At 42.4% G+C, this 20,688-nt stretch overlaps 2 protein-coding genes across 7 annotated transcripts in view; one reads left to right on the top strand and one right to left on the bottom strand.

The window, feature by feature from the left end:
• Window positions 1-2,924: 2,924 nt before the first annotated feature.
• On the bottom strand, window positions 2,925-19,679 carry MTERF3 (mitochondrial transcription termination factor 3). Of its 5 annotated transcripts, none has more exons than XM_082325201.1 (8): window positions 19,590-19,679; window positions 18,300-18,651; window positions 15,960-16,112; window positions 14,746-14,935; window positions 9,769-9,916; window positions 8,418-8,489; window positions 5,442-5,603; window positions 2,925-3,130 (listed from the first exon to the last, which is right to left on the bottom strand). In XM_082325201.1, the coding sequence occupies exons 2-8, from the start codon at window positions 18,628-18,630 to the stop codon at window positions 2,936-2,938; spliced, it is 1,251 nt and encodes a 416-aa protein (XP_082181327.1). In that variant the 5' UTR covers window positions 18,631-18,651; window positions 19,590-19,679; the 3' UTR covers window positions 2,925-2,935. The 5 variants fall into 5 exon arrangements, with proteins under 5 accessions (XP_082181327.1, XP_082181326.1, XP_082181324.1 ...); XM_082325200.1 differs by having other exon boundaries at window positions 19,615-19,676; XM_082325198.1 differs by lacking the exon at window positions 19,590-19,679 and adding an exon at window positions 19,172-19,254.
• The window catches only part of PTDSS1 (phosphatidylserine synthase 1), a 32,270-nt gene continuing 31,065 nt past the window's right edge, over window positions 19,484-20,688 (top strand). For both annotated transcript variants that reach the window (XM_082325178.1, XM_082325177.1), the window contains exon 1: window positions 19,484-19,742. In XM_082325178.1, coding sequence (XP_082181304.1) covers window positions 19,564-19,742 — 179 coding nt within the window. In that variant the 5' untranslated portion in view covers window positions 19,484-19,563. The remainder of the gene's footprint in view (window positions 19,743-20,688) is intronic.

Raw genomic sequence — 20,688 nt, 5'->3', positions numbered from 1 at the left:
AGATTAACTAAGGCTTGTTCAGAACAACGTAACACGGCTGCGTTCAGTACGGTGCCTCTGCAAACTGGCAGCGAGCCAAAAATCCCAGTATTTTGCCACCATAGACCCAGCCGCGGCCCTCGCTAGCGGTGCCCACGTTCCCACCAGCAGACCTGCGTGGCCGTGGCCCGGAGCCTGCAGGGCGCGTGTGAACAACCGCCGGCCTCGGGTTAAGGTACTCCAGCCTCAACGGGGGCAGCTGAACTGGTAGACCAGTAACGGCAAACTGAGGGGGAAAGGCGAGCGTTGGCCAAAAGGGGTTTGTGTTTGTAAAGCGCGGTAAGCAAAGCATCGAGGCAACCACAGAAAGCAGCAGAAAGCTCGCTCCGCTCAGGTATCACAGCTGCCAGGTGAGGGGCTCTGTTTTCTGAGGCACCGATGGCTGCCTGTCCCCAGCAATTCCTTCGGACAGGGACCACTGGGTTTTTAAAGAAATAAAAAAAAAAAGAAAAAAAGTGGAATTACTCTAGAAATATTGCTGCAGTAGGCAATTTCAGTCAGAAAAGCATGTGGCTGAATGTGATAGGCAGGCAAACCGCGCAGCTCAGACTGCGTGTCAGCAGACCGCAAAGTGTCTTTGCCATATCGTACCCACCAAGCCTCCATTAATCAACATGGTCAATGAAAGGCTGCTAGCCCTTATCAAGAACAGCAGACTACAATAAGTTTGGTAATTCTAGGCCAAACATTTTTTCTGAAGATTTTTTTTTTTCATCTTACAGCCAAAAAGTATTTGGCACGATCCTCAAAAAGTTCTTCTGTCCTCTCTCCCGTTTCCTTTTAGCACTCTCATAAAATCTTTTGCTTCCTTTCTTCATGGTATTTCTGGGAAGCTATTTTGGCATAAGCTCATGCATTTAGCATTTCAAAGAAACTGGTTTAGCTCTGGCAGCAATCATTTTTACATTTAAAAAATATTAAAGGAATTAAAAGCTCAAAGTTTAAGACATTTAAAATATCATATATTCTATAATATAATTTATATTATAATGGTTTGACACATGGTAATATAGATTGTGATAAGGACAGCGGAGTAAATCTGCAAAAGCAAACTCTGTAGTTTGGCATTATGAACCCACATACTTTCTATTAACATGAAGTTTTACTAGAAACATTAATTTTTACAAGATTGTTTGAAGATTATAGTTCGTTATTAGCATTTAAAGCACAGCATACATTTATTAGCATACAGTTAAAATCTAAGTAAGCATATTGAGTTAGATATTTTTATTTGAAAGGAAGGAATGGGGGAAAGTGTTTAGCCATCCCATTTCAGCCACCACTTCAGATGAAATGTTATGCATCTCCAGCAAGAACAGTCTACTCAATAGAGGGTTTCAAGTGATCTTCCCAGGCCAACGGAGTGGGAAACATGAGAATGAAAGACAAAAGAGAGCATCTCGGATATATATTGCAGACAATGACTGTGGCTTTTTACTGTGTTTCAAATGAAGATGCCCCAGTAAATAATTTTGCACCCTGCTTGTTCTGACAACATTCCTTTTCTTGGGTGTTGTAATTCAAATTCCAAATTTTTATTTTGGATAAAAGACCCAAGTTGTGATCCAGAGATCACTACTGTTCTCATTCTTTAAATGTCTCTGCAACGTTACTGTATTTCCACCTATTAGGGGAATTTCACCTTTTGAATTTTATTCTTCTGTCTGCATACAAAATCTTCTTCAGGCTCTTACACGTCTGTGACTCAAATTGGTATTTTAAGCTCCAACACTAAGCTTTTAAAACATTGAGACTTTTTCATTAAATAAGCTTAAATCCAAATGAAGACATCTGGATTTCAGTTTCCTAAACTATTTCAACAGAAAGAATGGAAACTTCTAAACAATAAACTATCAGACAATTTGCGTTTGGCGTTAGTCAGTTCCTTCACTTTGACCAAATACACTGTGAAGCATTTCATAATTCTGTATTAATGTGGTTTGTTTACTGATAGGATTAAGTACTTTTAATACTCCCGTGATTCCCAATGTTAGCATTTACTTCAGTTGTTACAACTGAGCAAGATAACTCTGTCTGTAGTATATACTTATATATACCACAGCCTCTTTTCATACGGTTACTTGTATACTAAAGCCATACCAATCTCATCGGGGTGGGGAAAATCTGCTTCCCCTCCTCAACAAGCGGAAGAGAAGTGACTTAAAATAAAACTATGTATGTCCCTGAAATATAGAACGAGCTTATTTTGGGTTTGTAATTTGCCTAGATTCAGTTTGCTGATTTTTTTTGATACATCAAACCAAGTTTCACTGCACAGCTTTCAGGATATTAACTTCAGCAGCCAACTTCACAAAGAAACACTTTCGTAACCTGTTGAAAAATGCCCGTTTGTGCGAGGGGCTTCACATATGTAGCAGTGTACTTTCTACCATAAAAAGAAAAGAATACCCTTATTAGCTGTTAAGATGAAAGCAGGTAATCACATCACTTCTTCACTACTGCGTTAGCTTGTTATTCTAATTTTTGGGAGGGAGGGTGAGGGGAGAAGACAGAGGGCAAGACAGGGAATAAGTCACTAGCCAGTTTTTCCATCTCCCGAAACTCTGAAATTATTGAAAGAGAAGAGAAAATAAATAAAAAAAACCCACTTCAATTTACTTTTCTGTTAGTGTGCTGCATCATTCACTCTCATTTACGTTAGCATTACAAGGATTGCGTCAGTAACAAATAACATATATGCACCTAATCCTTCTGAAATATATTTTTAAGTCACCATAAAGAATATTACTGTAAGCCATTACATCCTACAAATGTTTCATAAGCAACTTCTTCTTAAACCAGTAATTAAGAAGTTAAGAGACCATAATGGGGAGTAGTTTTATAAAATATGTTTATTTCATAACTTTATTCTATTCCTTTTTACATGTGTTACTAATTAAAGTGTTTTTAAGAATTTTTCAAAGTCCTGTATAGAAGCTTTGGCAATCTCTGTACAAAACACCTCATCGGGCAAGGATACTAGCTGGTCCAGAGAGATGTAGCTGGGTTGTGCTGGGTCATACTGGGCTCTTCCCAAGAATGTAAGAAACATATGTCTCTCTTTGATTCGCAATAGCCTTGAGTTGAAAACCTAAGAAAGAAAGAAAGAAAGGGAAGAATCTTTTAGGTTGTCTAAATTTCAGACTCTGATGAATCTAAAATAAGAGCATTTTTTAGACAAACTGAAGATCTAGGAAGAAAACAAATAATTTGCGTCTTTTCTCCTCATTTACATCAAACACCGTGTAGGTTATATTTATGTATAAATCATCTGAACTCTAAATAAATGTTTCAATACAATATACTGAGATACATACACAAGGGAAATCAGGGAGTGATACAACTCTCTTAAGCATGACAGTTTATATATGGTAACTATGTTACTTTTGTGTAATCACAGCCAAGAAAGGGGAGAGGAGACATTCAGAAACAGGGAGTGAGAATACCTAAGCATTTTCCCTATACTATCAGAAGCATTTATTTATACAGTCAGATTCAGACGAGCATTGTTTTAAGGAAGAAATGAACAGGTGACCACATGGCATAAAACAAATGAGTGAATTGCACAGCGACAACACAAAAGAGGAGCGGCTGTGCCGCCTGTCATAACACAGCCAAAAGGCAGAGTGCGGTGGTTCAAAACAACCACTTGTCTTCTGCTGCGCAGCAATGCCTACCTTTGAAGATACCTGTCACAAAAAGACTTCTAGACAGTCAAAGGGGAGAACAATGGTAAGGGAAACACGAAAGAAATCAGTGGAAAATCTAAGAGCAAAGTGGGGAAGACAAGAGATGCACAGTTAAGAAGCAGAGCTGTAACTGCATTTCTGAGCAGTACAACTGAACAGAGAGATGCTGCTTTAGAGAAGATCATGGTGAAAACATGAATGCCAGAGCAATGAAAGCGAGCAGAGTTTTTACTAAAAAGGAGAGACTACACTACTTGAAGGATTTCATGAGGATGCAAACTAATTTGAACTAGGACAGAAAGCAAAACTACTGTTCCTCCTCTGCTTTCCTTGAATTTTAAGAGGGAGTCTGAAGACGGGGAAAAAAACTTAACCACCGTTTATGGAGCTAGCTGACAGGAAGGATGGCTACAACAGCAGCTGGAACACCAGAGAGGATTTGACCAAAAAATCCTGTATGCCTCTTATTTTCAGCATTACTGTCCTTCAGGATAGAAGCAAGAACAGATGGAGACAAGTATGCATTTGTGGATGCACAAGTTAATGGCCAGACCATATACAGACTGAGTTGCACTAGCCATATCCTAGAACTCACAGTTTTTGAGGATGGAAGGGACGGACAGGGAAGAGAGAGGGTGACTGCACCAAGAACAAGGAGTAGAGGAAACTCTCCACTTAGCCTTCCAAACAAAGGGAAGAGAAATAATGAGGTGAACCACCATGAAGCCAACAATAAGACGACTGAGAAGGAAGTAAGCAAGACTTGTGGTCACTTACAGGTCAAGGAGGGCAAAAGTGACACATGGATTGGAGTTATCGCAAGCATCCTTGTTATGTAAAGACATTTTAAATAGCAACATAAGTAATCAAAAGCCTGGGGAGTAGTTTTATTTTCCCCGTATAATTTTGGCTTTTTAGCCAGTTAGATTAGGCAGTTAAGATTCCCTACTAGACTTGCTTTAGGAAGAAAATAATTGCCGTTCAGAAGTTGTAATTTGTGCTTTCTTTTTTTCCTTGTAAGAAGCTAGTGTGACTGCATGTCAGCACTGGATGAAGTGACTAATGCTTTCAACTTTTAATTTGTGAGAGACTAACGGTAATGAGGAGATAGAAAAAAATAAGATAGTCATCAAGAAACTAATCTATTTTCACTCCTGTGATTTTTTAGCTATTGCCACAGCAATAGGAAGATCAATGAGCATCTGATTGCCTAACAGACAGAACTTCTCTTACCTTTAAACTATATTTTCAGATCCTAGAATCTATAAAATTTATTTTTTAACTAGACAAATCTGAAATAAATGTTTTTATGTATATGTTATCTGATGAACAGATCTTCTGCATGATCTGTCTTCCCTTGTGTCTCTTAGCTAGGTAAGATTTCAGGACAAGGAATCCCTAAGCAGGCAGTAATCTCTCTTGCATGAATACAGAAGAGTTGAGCATGACTACTTCTGTTGAAAACTTAAAAATTCACAAGACTGGGGGTGGTGGTGTCACACGTGCCAGGGGGAGAAGAAGGGCACTTCCACACTAGAATCCTCAATGCTTGCTGAATCGCTAATAGAAGTTACTCCAATTTGAGTAAAAGCCACAGACAAGTTGAAGAATTCACATGCGTCCTGCATACAGTGAGGCCCCACCTTCAGCACCAAACTAGTGAAGCAGCTGTGCCAAGAGCACCTACAATTTATTCCCAGATTAACCGCTCACCTGAGGAAAGCGAGTAAGCATGTGGTGGGGAATGCCCATTATGTTGTGTAAGTAGTCAAATGTCTGTTTGAGTCTCTTTTTACTCGCAGTTAAAATCTTGGGGGTTTTAAACACAATCTGTTGAATTTCATTACGTTGAAAACCAAGTTCAATCTGACAAACCTGAAAAAGAGCACAATTTTATCCTCAAAAGTCAGCTATAGCAAACTTAGCATATTTTAACATGCCACTGAAATAAACTAATGCAAAATTCTTCTACCCTTTGTCACACAGCAACAAGAATGCAACACATCTGCCACTCCAGTTCTTCTCAAGTCAGACAGTGCAAATTATTTATTATTCTGGATTAAAGTGTAATTTGATTATAGAGTGCCCCTGAAGTAAAGACGACTTCTGTGGATGCTATGTATTTTTCAGCTTGTCTGACAAAAAGCTGTGTCTCAGTATGCATGGCAGTTACAAGCATAAAAATTCTCCCCTAAGAGTCTTTTATCAGTTTCAATACCAAGCTGTCAAAAGAAAGCGACTTTCTAGTTGTGGAGCTGTTGAGCTCTGTAAAACACCGCAATCAAATAGCTAGTGACTACTTTTGTCAATGTGTTATTTATTTTGCTAATGTATCCGAGTTATATTTTTATATTAGGGAGCATAATTTCAGTCCTGTAGTCTTCAAGGGAAGTCTGTTGAACCTGAAAGATGTGTAGAATATGCAGTGTATTCCATTTATTTTACAGTTGGTTAATGTCTAAAGTAAGATGTCTTTTTCAGAGACTGCCTTGACTTCAATTATGGTTTCCCAAAAGGAAAACAAAACACATTTTTTCAATAAAATCATGAGCACTCCTCCCAAAGTGCAGAATGGCAAGCAGTTCATTGAGTTGTTGAGAAAGGAATTCAGCACACAAGAGTGTCTGGTAACTCAGCCATTTCTTCTATCCTCCAGTGACATTTACAAGCAGCTTGTTTTTAGTCATGAAGTGGGTATGCTTGTCAGTCAACATAACCAGACTTTCAAATCCAACTCAGGTACTTTTTCAGTTGGCAAAAAGGTGGTGATTTCTGTTTTTCCAGTTTGATGTGCCAAGACTGCAGCTCTTTTCCAAAACTGCCTGGCAAATACAAAGGGAAGGGCTTAGAATCTGGGTTCTGAAGCTACCTTAGGACTTCCAGATCCTTAGAAGGAATTGTTGCTAGAGGTGACTATAATCAGGTCTTTCAACTCCCAGTTCTTCCTTATCTGCTTTATAAATATTGGCGTATCAGAGGAAATACTAATCAACTAAGACAGCATTCAAGTGTTAAGAGATGTGTTTGCACTGTAGTGGTGTCTTTCACCGATCTGAGTGGGCAGGGGTAACTTACTGCATTAGGATACACAATCAAGAGTAAACATGATGCTAAATCAGTGGAGATGTATAGCTGACCCCGCTGTAGAGGTAACTGTGGCAAGAATCTTGAGCTTTTCTTTTCTACTGTGTGAAATGGAACAGCTCTCTTTCAACACGAATGGTGAGCTGAAGTCTAAGTTGCTTTGACTGCACTCAGTTTGACAGCAAACATATTTAATATTCAGCATATGTGGTCCAGAGAGTTACTAATATCCTTACTGTGTAAGCCCCAGCAATACTGAACATACTCCATATGATTCCCGCAGCAGGCAGTGGTAATGCAAGCTTTCCGGTTTTACCCTACCAGTGAATCTCTAATTGTGCTTGATGAAACCTTCAGAGGATGGAATAAGCCATCCTTCAGCTCATTTAGTCCATGACTGGTATCTTTTGACAACCAGTATCAGCTGCAGCAGTTGTTTCTAAGTAACAGCCCACTCGGAATGAGGGATACCACCAGATCACTTCTGAACTGCTGCTATATGGTTTCACTTTCTCAGTACTGCCAGCCCACCACCAGCTTAGGGCATACAGGTCTGAACCCAGATCCCGAATCAGAGACATCCAACCTCCTGAAAGGCTGGAGCTTCCACGCATCAGTAGACTCTAATAGCAAGGACCTAAAAATCCTTCCTCTCTCTCTAGAGCATGTTAAAAATAAGGATGCTACACTATACACTTTTTGGTAGACAGACAAGATAGTCGCATAGAACTGAGGATCTTAAAAACACATTCATTATAATATACTGAATCCCTAGCCTGTGGAAACAATGTTCATTAAAAAGAAAGCACTATTAATTGGAACAGTCTGCTATGTTCCAGTCTCCTCCCTTACCACACACACATTTCAGATTGCAAGATTCCCAGCGTTTAATAGTTTCAGAGCAGTGAGTCTGTCTGAAAATTATATATTTTAATTCATAGTTATGCGTTATAGGATAATGGGATTTCTTAAATTGTTACACTACATCATGCTGTTTGGCCTAGATGGCTTTACAGCACAATAATTAAACCAATACATAGTTACATTTTCAAAAGGGAAAGGAGTCCCTGTGGGTTTGAAGTTATTTACCCAACAGTTGTTAATAACGACCATCTGCTATCAGACAATAGGTGTCAAATGCACATTTTGGCAGACTAGCTACCTGCCAAGAGGAAAATAATCAACTGCACATTTCTTGCTCCTAAATCCTCATGGACAATCCAAGCTAGCAAAAAAACATAATAATTAAGGGGGGCGGGGGGGAGGGAGGGAGCAGGCCCTATTTTTCACTCGTTGCAAAGAAATGGGTAACAATTTGTGTCATCAGATGGCAGGAAGGGACCCAGATGAAGTTTCTAACCTACATCAGAGTAGAAGACAGAATAAGATACTGCTCCACATATGCTGTAAGCTCCACGTTCGCTGTATGCAAGCTACAGTGGAAAAGAAATTGTTTAACAAAATCCTTGGTTATTTTATATCTCCACTAAAATTATTTCATTAAATTCTTTCTGTGAAGGATTCTCCTCCAGGAATTTTATCTTTTGACAACTCTTAAACTATGTGGATATACAATACACTTTTAATATCTACTAATAAGCTCACCTGAAGATTTTCTTTTACAGGCTCTAATTTGCCAGTCAGTAGCCTTGGAAGACGAATTACCAGATCCTTTGTCTACAATTAGGGAAAACGCACAAATGAAAGATTATTATTGAAAGCTTGTTTGTGAATCCATCTATGAAAGAGAGAGAGAGAGAGATCTCGTATAAACTTTTTTTTTTTTCCGGTTGCAAGAGGGATGCACTTTCACTTGCATTTCATTTTATCTCTACCCCAAAGATGAGTTTGCATGAAGCAGCAGTATATTAAGATGCAAAAAGTTACTCAAATATGTTTGTTTGGAAAACAAAAAAATAACATAGCTGTTCTGAAACAGACAGGAAAAAGGAGTAAAAGCATACCCCAAAAGCAGATAGCATGCGCAAGTGCCTAATCTCTCTCAGTGCTCAAGTTGTTTCTTACTTTTTTTTTTTTTTAAAAAAGGTGGGAAACAAAACACTACCTGATAGAGGGTATAAAAGGATTTTTCAAATGCAGTGGAATTTGTCCACCTTGGGATCTGGTTAGACCATAGTACTAAGGCAATACAAGAAATTACTCCACATCCCCTAAGCCATGTGATTACTTGTAATCTGCCCTGAGTACAAGGCAGTGACTGAACCCTTTTCCAGAGAAAAGGGTTTCTCTTACTTCAAGCATGGAAAGGCCAGCAACAGGCACTGTGACAGCTATGACTGTTCTGCTAATAGAAGCCAATAGAAGAACACCAGATTCCACTTGGAACTTGACATTTATTGCAATCCCCAGCTACTGCAGGAAACAACTAACACTGCCCACTTAATTCCAGGAAAGTCCAGCTACTGCCTCCTCTTAAGATCCCGAAGGATGGTTCTAAATACCTGCTAAGCACATAATGTGGTACGCACTCACGAGCGAACCCAGAGGTTACTCTTGGTGAGCTAGGCATATGATTTAGCATTTAGTTTGATATGATATTTGCAGATTAGACTATTTTTCACCCAGGAGTTAAGTATGCTACAGTATCTTGAAGAGATGAAAAGAGCCAATTCATTTTCTAGAAGTTAAAAAAGCTGCTTGCTGTTTCGGCAATGGATTCAGTCCTCTGACCCAACTCAGATAATAGAACTGGACACACACATGCTTGTTTGACAATAACCTGCAGCAGATCGTCTTCAAGAACTGTACTTCAGGACCTTTGAATGTTAGATGTCCATATTACATCTACAGACAGTGAAAATCATGTTATCCTCCTGTAACCCTCTGTGTTACCATGTCACTAATGCTTGTGGATAGCCTCCAAACACTTGAAGTATTCATGTTCCAAGGCCTTACAGTTGTCACTGACAAAGTACCTAAAGAGTTCAGGCTTTACCTTTTTTACACTGAGGCCAAGTTCGTTTTTGAAGAAACCCAGTCTGTTATCCAGTCTTTCCACTGAAAACAACAGCAAATATGGAGCTCTTGAGACCATCTGAGCAATTTCTGCCTTACCAAATTTTTTTGATTTTAGGTAAGCCACTCTAGAAAGAGAACAAAAACAAAATAAAATCCAGTGATGAAAATTTTATTGCCTCCATTTATTCAGTACTTGCTTAAATTCCTCAGTGATATCTTATAAACGGACAGATGTTCTAGCATTAACATGCAACCCTGCCAAAAATAATTAGGGGGAAATCTGCAGTTATCATAAAAGCAAAATACCATCCCTTCCAATTAATTAGAAGTAAAATAAACCTCAGAGCAGAATGTCAATACTGAAGACAGATTTTAATTCCTTCCAGCTGTACTTAAGCAGATAACTATGTTAACCTACATTTAACTACCAGCCTGTCTCCTAGATTGCAAACACATTAATAGATCATCATAGGGTATGGACAAGAAGATATATACAGCCTTGTGCTATTTTAATGAATTCCATTTCTACTGCTGAAAGAACAGAGTACTATAGCTCATACATCCCTGTTTTGCCAATAGCACTGGAGTAGAAATATCATACAACAATGCTATCTGTAAAGACATTGTCCAAAAAGACATTTCTAAATCAGCTGAAGTTACTTTTGTTACAATAGGTCCCTACTTTCAGTCACTGGTCCAAGGATTTAGTTACAAAACATCTGGTTGTCAGAAAGGGGAAGGAGCTGACTAAAGTTTTTATGTTTAACAGAGCTTGCTTTCTTTCCAACTCAAAACTTTTTCCAAACTTTGTTGAATTCAGTGAAAGTGAAATCCTATTTCAAGTACTACTTGCAGTAGATTATTACCATAGCTCCCAGAAAAAGGAAAGGAGGGGAAATACAGCACACAAAATAAAAAGAGACATGATTAACCCACGTGCCACCATTTACAAAAAAACTGAACTACAATTTGAAGAGGTTCCCTTTGGTTATAGATAAGCATACACAGAAGTACTTGCTGTCAGATGAACTTCGAGCATACAAGAACTGAATTTATCTGGCAGTAATTAAGATACTAAACAGACTGCAGAATATTCTGCAGAAGCAGATATTCTGCAAAAGATGGGCCGTGTGTTAAATTGTGTCTTGTGGAGAGAAAAAATAAAAACACCTTCCAGTCACTACAACCTCCCTCTCTTTCCACAAACCCTAAAAAATGAAGTCAGCACAAGCCAAAAACCTCTAGACAGAAGATCTAAGAACAGGCTCTAGAGGACCATTTCCTAACTGAGCAGGCACACCGACCCAGAAGGTAGCAGCCTAGGCTCCAGACAACGCTGATGGAACCGCAGGAGCCTCGGAGACAAGGAGAGGTTAGGAGGGGGAGAAATGCAGAACACAACAATAAACAATTGACCCTTAAAAAATTATCCCATTATGTTTTGAATGCTGCAGCTTGGCTATACTATACTTCTTCCGTTCAGTTTTTCAAGGGCACGACTGCCAAGCATCCTAGAAACATAGCTAAATGAGCAGATTAAAAATAAAACCTTTCGGTTGTCCTGACTCCCCCCCCCCCTTGGTTTTCTGTTAACAAGTCATTAAGATTCACACCTGAAGCATTTCTTCGCATCCTGGAAAGGCAAGAAGCTTCAGAGAGGGATGGCAAGATTGTAATAACCTGACTCTAGAAATTGGTGTATTAAAGAAGCACAATCATCCAAGCTGACCAAAGTCTGAGATAACTTTGTGAGTGTTGGCACCAAGGTTAACCCTCGTTCTACTACAGGGGTCAGCAGTTCTATGTAGCGTGTTAACAGTTTTAAGTCATCATTAACAACACCATAAAACAAAGCATCTGGTGCAGCTGCAGTACAGACACTGATTTGCAACTGTCAGAATTGTTATGAATTATGGAATGTTTTGACTTTTACAGTGTTTATCTGAAGTCAAATGCCAAATCTATTGAAATTTGTGTTTTGTTTCCTGGCAACGTGGAATCCATAGCAATAAAACATTCCAGAGTGATGTAACCAATACCATGTCCATCTGCACCGAAGTGTTTATGCAAAGGTGATACTCAGCTTTCAAAAGACAGCTATCTGAGACACATTCACTTCACAGCCTGCCATACACCCTCCGCAGCACACTTACTTTAAAGCTTGCAGGAAAGCATTCACCAGTGCCAGAGATAAACTTACCGAAAAATCAAGCTGCAGAAAATGAAGAAATTGGATTGCCCTGTTCAGCCCCTACTTTACTAACCAGGCAGTGCCACAGGACAGTCACTGAAAAGTATATCTGACTTCACAGGAGAGTTAGAATGCTTATCATAGCAAAAAATACTCTTTTCAGAGGAGTATAAGCAACTCTGACATCTAGACTCAAAACTACTGCTGAAAAATGACACGGGTTCTTTTTGGATGTTGTTTCTGAAAGGCCACTTACTGAACAGGGGGATGGAAGAACCGAGGAGAAAGAAGAAAAGTCAGGTCTATGTTAGACATGAGTCTACTAATGTGCCTGTTTCCAAAAAGACATATTTTCAGATTTCTGTCTTGGACAGCTACTACGTGCAAGAGCCAAGCAGAAAGACTTTCTTTTCTGGAATTTTTAAAGACCAAGATGTTTTGAGATCATTACAAAGTGCACACACACAAGTTGTTTGGTAAAAGAACTGCTGAATTAATGCAAGCCTGTCTGGGGTAATTTTAAGAACAAAAGTCCATTTTCCTGCCATTTTTTCTGTAATCAACACACCTAATGCAAGTATGAATCAGAAGAAGAAAGTCATTCCATTTCAGAATCAAACTTCTTATAGGTAGACACCAAATACAGCTGAGTAAAGAAAGCTAGGATCTCTATAACTGCAAGACACAGATAAGTTTTTTTTAAAAAAAAAAAAAGTACAACCCCATAGTCTGGTGCTGGTACCTTAAGTCTCTCATGTCTTAATGGTATCCCACCTGCAAAAACCTGGAAAGACATACTAAAGCAAAGGAATACAGAGAAGCTGTTTGTATCCATAAACCAACAAGGAGGAAGAGCGGAACGCAGTTACAAGCCATCACCACACCATCCCTAGGGCAAAGCACCTTTGCAAAAAGTGACTGTGGATTCATGAAAATACGGGCTTAAAACATACATTCAGTTATTTCAGATAAATGAAGAATTAAGAATAACTTTTTTAAAAAATAGATTATTTATATTATTACAATACATTATTTCAAAGATCTTGAATATTTTAATTCCAGTTATTTAACTTTAGGAAGATTTTTCTCTAGAAGTGAAAGGCTTTCTGCAACAAATACAAACCCCCTCTTCAAAGCTCTAGAACTAGTCCTCCAAAGTTAACAATGCAAAACCACGAGAGACAGACTTCTGTGAATAGATATTAACAGTTATAACCATAAGACCTCAACTTGACCAGCATCAGCACAGGTATCTCAGTCACTTCAGGATGAAGTCCAGCATCCCAGCTTAAGCTCGCTGAAGGAACAGCCGAAATCTGCACTCATGCGGCCAAGATGCACACACGTGTGACAAAACAGTACAATGATGGTCGATTTCCAACACGGGGAGAATGGACAGGTGCTATCAGTAACGTCTTAGACCATGCCAGGTAGATCTGCCACAGCTTCTCAATATTCTTATTTTGATCACCTTCTCCCTTTAACTCAGCCACAGGTTTGTCAAGCTACTTTACATTGCAGGATTATCCCATTATATTTCTAGAGCTGACCAGACAAAGATTTGTTAATGAAATAACAACTGCCATTCAAGAGGAAGCCTCACTGTTGGCAGAGAACAAGAAATACAATTACACAATTTGAGACAACACTTGAATTACTGAAATCAGCAGACTTCAGTCAACTTCTAACACAAATCCCATCACTTTGCAAGTCATGCTGCTGGAGAAAGACGAATATGTGTATATAGTCATCTTATTTCTTCAGTGCTTGCTTTCATTCAAGTAGCCTTTATATTGAGAATACAGCATTTTCTGCTTAGTGTTCTCTAATAAGCTAGACTGCATTAAGTACAGTCTATAGTATACAGCATCTAGATTTAAGACATTAAAAAGAACAGAGAGGAGTAGGAGAGGGTGATACAGAAAGCAAAAGTTTCACAGTAAATGGAGAAAACAGCTTGTTTCCGCTACTGTCTCAGAAGAAAGACAGACCCATAAACACAATGACTTTTCTTAAAAAAAAAGAATTCCACCTTTGGTGTTTTTGGTACAGACACAAATAATCTTAAAAAAACAAAACAAACTCCACAGGGCAGCTAACTATATAAGCTTTGGTCTAAGATATTAAATCTTCTAAAGAGACTGGTATTTACCCTTATGCATAGACAAGCTGGGTGACACTGAGGAACAGTCTAGGGCCATACAAGTGTGAACGCACACAAAAATTAGTTCATTGTAGTCTTGTGCTCAGTTTGAGCTGGACAACAGGAAAAAAAAGTCACCAAAACCTTCTGCTGCTATTAGAAGTAAAGACAGAAAAGATCTAGTCCACTGCTTTTACTGCAGAATTCACAAGGTATGGGTAGACATATCACCTAGAAGAGCGGTTTCAAAGCATGACTGAAGAGGTTAATATTGTTCTACAAATTTACATAAAGCCTCAGGGACCAACATTCTGAAATCTGAGCTGACACAGGTAAAGCAAGTGGCCTAGGATGGCAAGCTGCTTCCTCTGCGGCAGAGACACAGGGATGAGCAGTAAAATTTGTTAATGGACAGTTTTCAGGTGGATCAGGGTGTTGACTTGACTTGTGATACCACCACATGTTAATGCTGACTGATGGGAAGGCACAGGGACATGGAGCCAGGGATCGAGTGAGAAAGGAAGCAGCAGCAACACAGGTTCAGACCAGGTTAAGCCAACTGGGAAACCAGATCTTCAAGCCAAGGGGCTTAACACCCTGCTGGTATTTGAAAGCCTTACCTGGTTTCTAAAGCTTCCAGATCTTCAGCAAGGATGTATGGATTTTTGGTCAGGAATGATCCCAGCTGATTGTCTTCTATACCCACATCCTTAAGAAACAGAAGTATTTTTCTTACGTCTTTTTCAAAGTCCAAGGTCAGTAAGAGTTGTCCTGCCTTTTGACGTTTCTCCACTTGGGATAAGTCAACTCCTACAACAAACACATTTAGATATTGTTTTAATTAGAACACAGACCCTACTTCCTATATTTGTTTCAGGAAGGCATGTTGAAATGTACAGGACTACTACTTTTTTGCACTGATTTAGCATGCTTCATATTGCTCAACACAGCAAGGTCACAACACCTTGTATAGTGTGGAAAGATTCCAGATAAAACAAGCAGTCATTCTAGTCACTTTCACTAAGTTTATTTTTTGAAGGAAAACATTTGCAGTGAATCCCGCAAGTGAGGAATCAGGTACACTAGCACGTGCCACATGTAGAGACCTACTCTTGTTGCACAGAAGTATGTGTGCAAGGAATTCCCAGCTCCATTATACAAGGGAAGGGGAGAATTTTGCAATGAAGTGCCTTTGGATACTGGCTCACACATAGCAATTTGTTACTGCACGGAGCCAGGTCTCCCCCTCTCAAATATTTATTTCTCCAACCTCCTCCTAGCATTCCTTGTACTTTTGGGAAACAAGGAGGTGGCCAGCAACCTTGAACTCAGCTATCCCTGCACAGTCCAAGTGCTTTTTGATGAGAAGCAAGGTTCTCTTCCATCCCTTCCTCCCTGCCTCTCCAGTTTACCGTGCCCCACTTCTAAGGTTCCGCACAGCAGCCGCTCTCCTTCCTTCCTTCCAAGGACAGAGAGCTGCAATTTCTTTTGCAGCAAAGAAAGCATCCTTAACCAGTCCAAAAGAAGAGAGACCAATCAAGTTACACAAAGTGCTCCCCACTTCCAGAAGCTGTGGGAGATGCCTCCTTTTAGCATCCACAGCACTACGGGACTAAAGCTAGCCAGGCTTGTCTGCAACTAATACAGCATTGCTAGCGAGTCATGCAGTCCCCTCTCTCTTTCCATTTACCCCAGATAACGTTCTGCTGCCCTTAGCCATTGGTCACTGTTCCTATTTTCAAGTTTACAAGGCAACCAGTAAGATCAAAACACAAATTATAGAATCTCCAAAGCTCCGGATACAGGCAAACCACATAAACAAAATCACAGATACCTAGGTGGACAAGTTTTGCCAGTGTTTCTGAGTGATCAACATAATCTCGGAGTGTGGAAGACTGAAGGGGAAGAAGCGGTTCTCCAATGATCTGTACAGCTTCTTCCTCAGAAATCTCCTCCAAAGCAGATGAAGGTGGGACGTCATCCCAGTCTAAGAAACAAATACAGAAGACCCAAATGCATTTTGTGAAAGACAAAGCTGTTCCCACCAAATGCTATACCGATCTCTTAAAATCCATTTCAAAATGCAAGAACACTGTGCGTGAGAAGAACAGCCAATCTATTATTATTTGAAAACATATGAAAACATAGACTCTACTCCCAGTTTTTGTCTCTGTTCCATCTCCTTGTTACTGCCCATCAACTCTTGCTCATGTGGCAGGATCTCAGTGCAGCACCCAGCAAGCCTGCCTTCAGTCTGCTTCCTCAATCACTGCAGACAACAGATCACATCACCTTCTTGAAAAAGAATTTTCTTTCATGTTTTCACAAATGTATTCTTGCCTGATCATATCCAGATCAAAGGCTACTGCAAAGATTATTTTTCATAACCTGACAAGCCCGCTACTTTGTGCCTCTTCCGAACCTGATGCCTGAACGGCAGTTGTTTTAACTTTCAAGGTAGTTCACAGCCAACTTCAATCAAGCTATCATGTCTTATCCATTACAGAATGGCTGCTGACTGCCACCACCTCTAACAGCTAAAGAAGTCAAGCTCCATTTCCTACTCATGAAGGTTTCCAAGAAAACATCATTATGCTTGTTTCCCTTTAAGTGTTCCAAGTCACAGAGCACAGTGTCTTTTTAAAAAATATTTCTCTAAACTGATCTATTTTTCCATTGACAGGAGCTCGCAGCAGCTAGATCAAGATTACTGCTTTGCAGGCTGACTGCTAGCATCCACCTCAATTATCCAACTGATTACTGATCAACAGCCCTAATTATAAACCCTTCAGGATCGGGATTTTCTGTGTCCTGTACCTTTGCACAATGACTTCCTAGAGACCAGGGTAACACTCTTCCATGTCAAAAAAACAAAGCCACACCAGAACTACCAAGACAGGTTCCAAAATAAGTAGGAAGATTCTATTGTTCTAGGAAGAGTTGCACAGACTAGGTCAATAGCTGTTAAAGGTCTTGCCACTTCTTTTTGTCAAAACCTCAGAAACAAAAGCACAGTAAAACATTTTTAACAACATTTACACCTTAATCAGTAATAAGAACTCTCTAGGAATCTATATGGATATCAAGCATTTCCTTTGAACTTGTTGAGGACGGAACCAATATACACCAGGGTCCATTCTGGAAGCACAGATGCTCTTTTTTTGCCGCTCTAAGTTCTTTAAACGTCCTATCAGAAAACATACCTCAAGTTACCCAAACGAAAAAGTTCGCAATTATGTTTATTCCGTTACATACACTGCCAACTGGGCAAAATGCTCCACACACACACATATACAACAGTAAGTCTGCTGGCAGATAAAAATCTGGCACGTAAATAAAATGCACCGCAGGTGCAGACACATACGAGCTGGCTGACCTGTCAGTTCTGGTGCAGCACTGTTTCCAGAACCAGCTGCACAAACACACAGATCTCAGTTGCAGCTCTGAGCCACCCCAAAAATAAGCTCTGTAGGATCCAAGTTGGCTGGGTTCAAAGCAGAATCTGAACATACAAGACTGCTTAGTAATCCAGAGCAAGTTTCCTCAGCATACTAGAATTATTTTCAGAGGGTGGTATTTTTTTTTATCCTCACTTAGATATAAAAGTAGAGAAAAGTGAGGCAATTTCCTCAGGGCAACAACACCAAGGCGACCTTGTATCTATCGTCCTTGCCTCAGGAGACAGTTTGACGAGCATTTCTCATCAGGGCTGCGCTTAAGCAGGCTTCACACTCTGCTGCCTCCTGTTGTTCATCCCTGATCACTCAAACAGCTGCTTTGTGCGAGCTGCTTCAGGGGTGGCCTTCCCCGCTCCTGCTCAAAAAAACCCCAACCCAAAACCAACAAACCAACCCCTTTATTTTGTACCAGTACAACTATGAGGGAAAGGCAAATGCTCAGCTGCTGCAGGTAGAGTTACAAAAAGAACAGCTCTTCAAACAGCAGCTCCAGACCGACATTTCTACCCAAAACGTATCTTTATATCGGCTTAAAGGTATTCTTTATATGCTACAGTGACCGCAGGAATTCTGCATTAACTATGGGGCTAAAACCAAGTGAAAGTCGGGAACTTCATATAAGTATTTTAGATAAACAGGCCAAAAAAGGAGAACCTAGGGTAACACTGAAAGCACGATTTGGAAATTCGGGAGAAACAGTACCCCTAACCTCTTACCTTCATACAGTATTTTTGCATTCAGATCAGGTAATGTTTCAGGTTTTGCTTGTTCCTGTTTTACTGGTGAAGGCAAGTTACTTTCGGGAGAAGAAAAGGATGCATCCTTGGCACTGTCAGGCGGAGAACAGCTTCCTACCGATACATGCCTGTATGCCTGCCATCTCCACGGAAGAAAGTCATTTCTAGAGGGCAGCAGAGCCAGAGGGGCGAACCCAGGACACGCCTGTGCGGTGCTGCTGCGGCCCCTCAGCCTGCAAGGCAATTCAGCAGCACAGGCCGCTTGCAGCAGGCAACACCGGCGGGAGAGCTGCCGAGCCCACAAAGCCATCTTCCACCTCAGCGCGGCATCCTGCTGGGAGAAAAAGGGCTGAGGAATAACACGGGCGCTGCCTCAGCTCGCCCGCAGGGCTGGGAGCATGGGCGCTAATTCCCTGAGCATTAAAGCAGGCATTACTCGGTACAAAGCAGTACGTAGCTGCTTTGAGGCTCTAAACGCGTGACCAACGGAGAGGTAACTGAGAAGAGCGGGTTCTGAACGCCACCGCCCGCTACCCCGCACGGCAGCCGTCCCCTTGGGAGCACGGGGGAAGCCCAGCCGGGACCTAAACCCTCCCCGAAAGACGGGGCCCTCCGCGCAGGCCCTCCTCACCTCACACCCCGCCACAGGGCGCGGGGAAGCCGCGCGGGGAAGCCGCCCCTCGCAGGCCGCCCCAGCCCGGCAGCCTCTGCGTACGGCCTGCCGGAGGGCGTGCCGCTCCGCACGCAGCGAGCCCGGCCCGCAGGAGGGCGAGGGCGAGCGCGGCCGCCCCGCCACCAGCCCGGCCCCGGCCCCGCAGCCCGCCCGGCCGCGGGACCCGCCAACCCCTCACCTGCCCCTCGCGCCGCTCCCGCCCGCGGCCCAGCCCACGTGCGTGCCCCCCCCGCCCCAACTCGGGCGAGACCATTCGGGAGCGGGGGGGGGGGGCAGGAAGAAAAGAGACCTTCCCACCGCTTGCTCCCAGGGGGCGGTGCGGCTCCGCCTCCCCCCCCCCCCCCCCGCTCCGTTCCTCCCTCCCTCACCGCGTGGGCGCGGGGCGCCGCGGGAGCGGCAGGGCGCGCTCCGCCCCTCGGCGCGGCGGGCGCGGCGCTTCTCCCTTCAGCGGCCTCGCCTCAGCGGCAGGCGGCGCGGGCGGCCGGGCCGGGCCGTATCGGGCCAGGCCGGTTCGGGCCGCGCCGCGCCGGGAGAACCAGAGCCGCGCTGAGGCGAGGGGAAGGGGGCGAGATGGCGTCGTGCGTGGGGAGCCGGACCCTGAGCAAGGACGACGTGAACTACCGCCTGCACTTCCGCATGATCAACGAGCAGCAGGTGGAGGACATCACGCTGGAGTTTTTCTACCGGCCGCACACCATCACCCTCCTCAGCTTCACCATCCTCAGCCTCATGGCCTTCGCCTTCACCAGGTGCGCGGCCCCCGGCGCCGCCGCGGTGATCCCCCGCCCCGCCCCGGGTGCCGGCAGCGCCGCGGCCGCGCTTTCCCGGCCCCGGGGCAAAGGGGGTTCCCGGGGCGGCGGCCGGGGCCGGTCCCCCGGGGGCGAGGGCGGGCGGTGGCTCCTGCTGGGGCGGGTTAACGGGAGACTTGCTATCGGGCCGTGACTTGCTGTGCGCTCTGCAGGCAGGGTGTTGCATCGCTAGCTGGCCGAGAGCACCCTGCTCGGGAGGCCCTCCCTTCGGAGAGCGGTCATTCTCCTCTGCTACGTTTACTGGAAACTTGTTGATCGTTTTGAGGCTCTCTGTTAAAGTCTTTATCAAAATGTGTGTTTCAAGCAGTTGCCAAAAATGGCTTTTATTAGACTATCAAGAAGCCCAGCAATGACATCACTCATACAGATAATTTACCAAGCGTTCAGTGACAGGAGTGACTGTTTTGTGTCATCACTTTTATACAACATACTTTGTCTGTGGCCAGTCACACGTTGGCTTAGGCCCCGGTACTGATACGCTTAGCCGCACCCTTTCCCCACCACAGGAACAGCTCTGTGGACTCGGCCACTGCAGTCATGCGTGGAAATAAAGCTATGAATGGACACAGTTATTTTCAGGAGCCTTATTTGTAAACAAAGGATATAGCAATGCAGTCTGAAGGGTATCTTGCAGTATTTTTCTAAATTGTGCGTACTTTTTATTGCCTCCTACTGAATGGGGCTGTGAAGATGATAACATAATCCTCCTTTAGGCTAAATCACGCCGTCTCTGGGCAAAGAGTGATTTCTGAGAGGTTTTAGCTGAGTTGTACATAGTGTTTTGGGCTTATTTACACTTTTGTGACACTGTGTGTACACAATCACAGATCTCAATGGCCTTGTTGATTAAACTCTGCATTTGACAGAAGAACATGATTATTTGTCC

Source organism: Platalea leucorodia, assembly GCF_965183815.1.
Source record: "Platalea leucorodia genome assembly, chromosome: 1".
In the NCBI taxonomy this organism is placed as follows: domain Eukaryota; kingdom Metazoa; phylum Chordata; class Aves; order Pelecaniformes; family Threskiornithidae; genus Platalea; species Platalea leucorodia.
The sequence above is the reverse complement of the archived record's forward strand: the minus strand, read 5'-3'. Positions and strand labels throughout refer to the sequence as shown.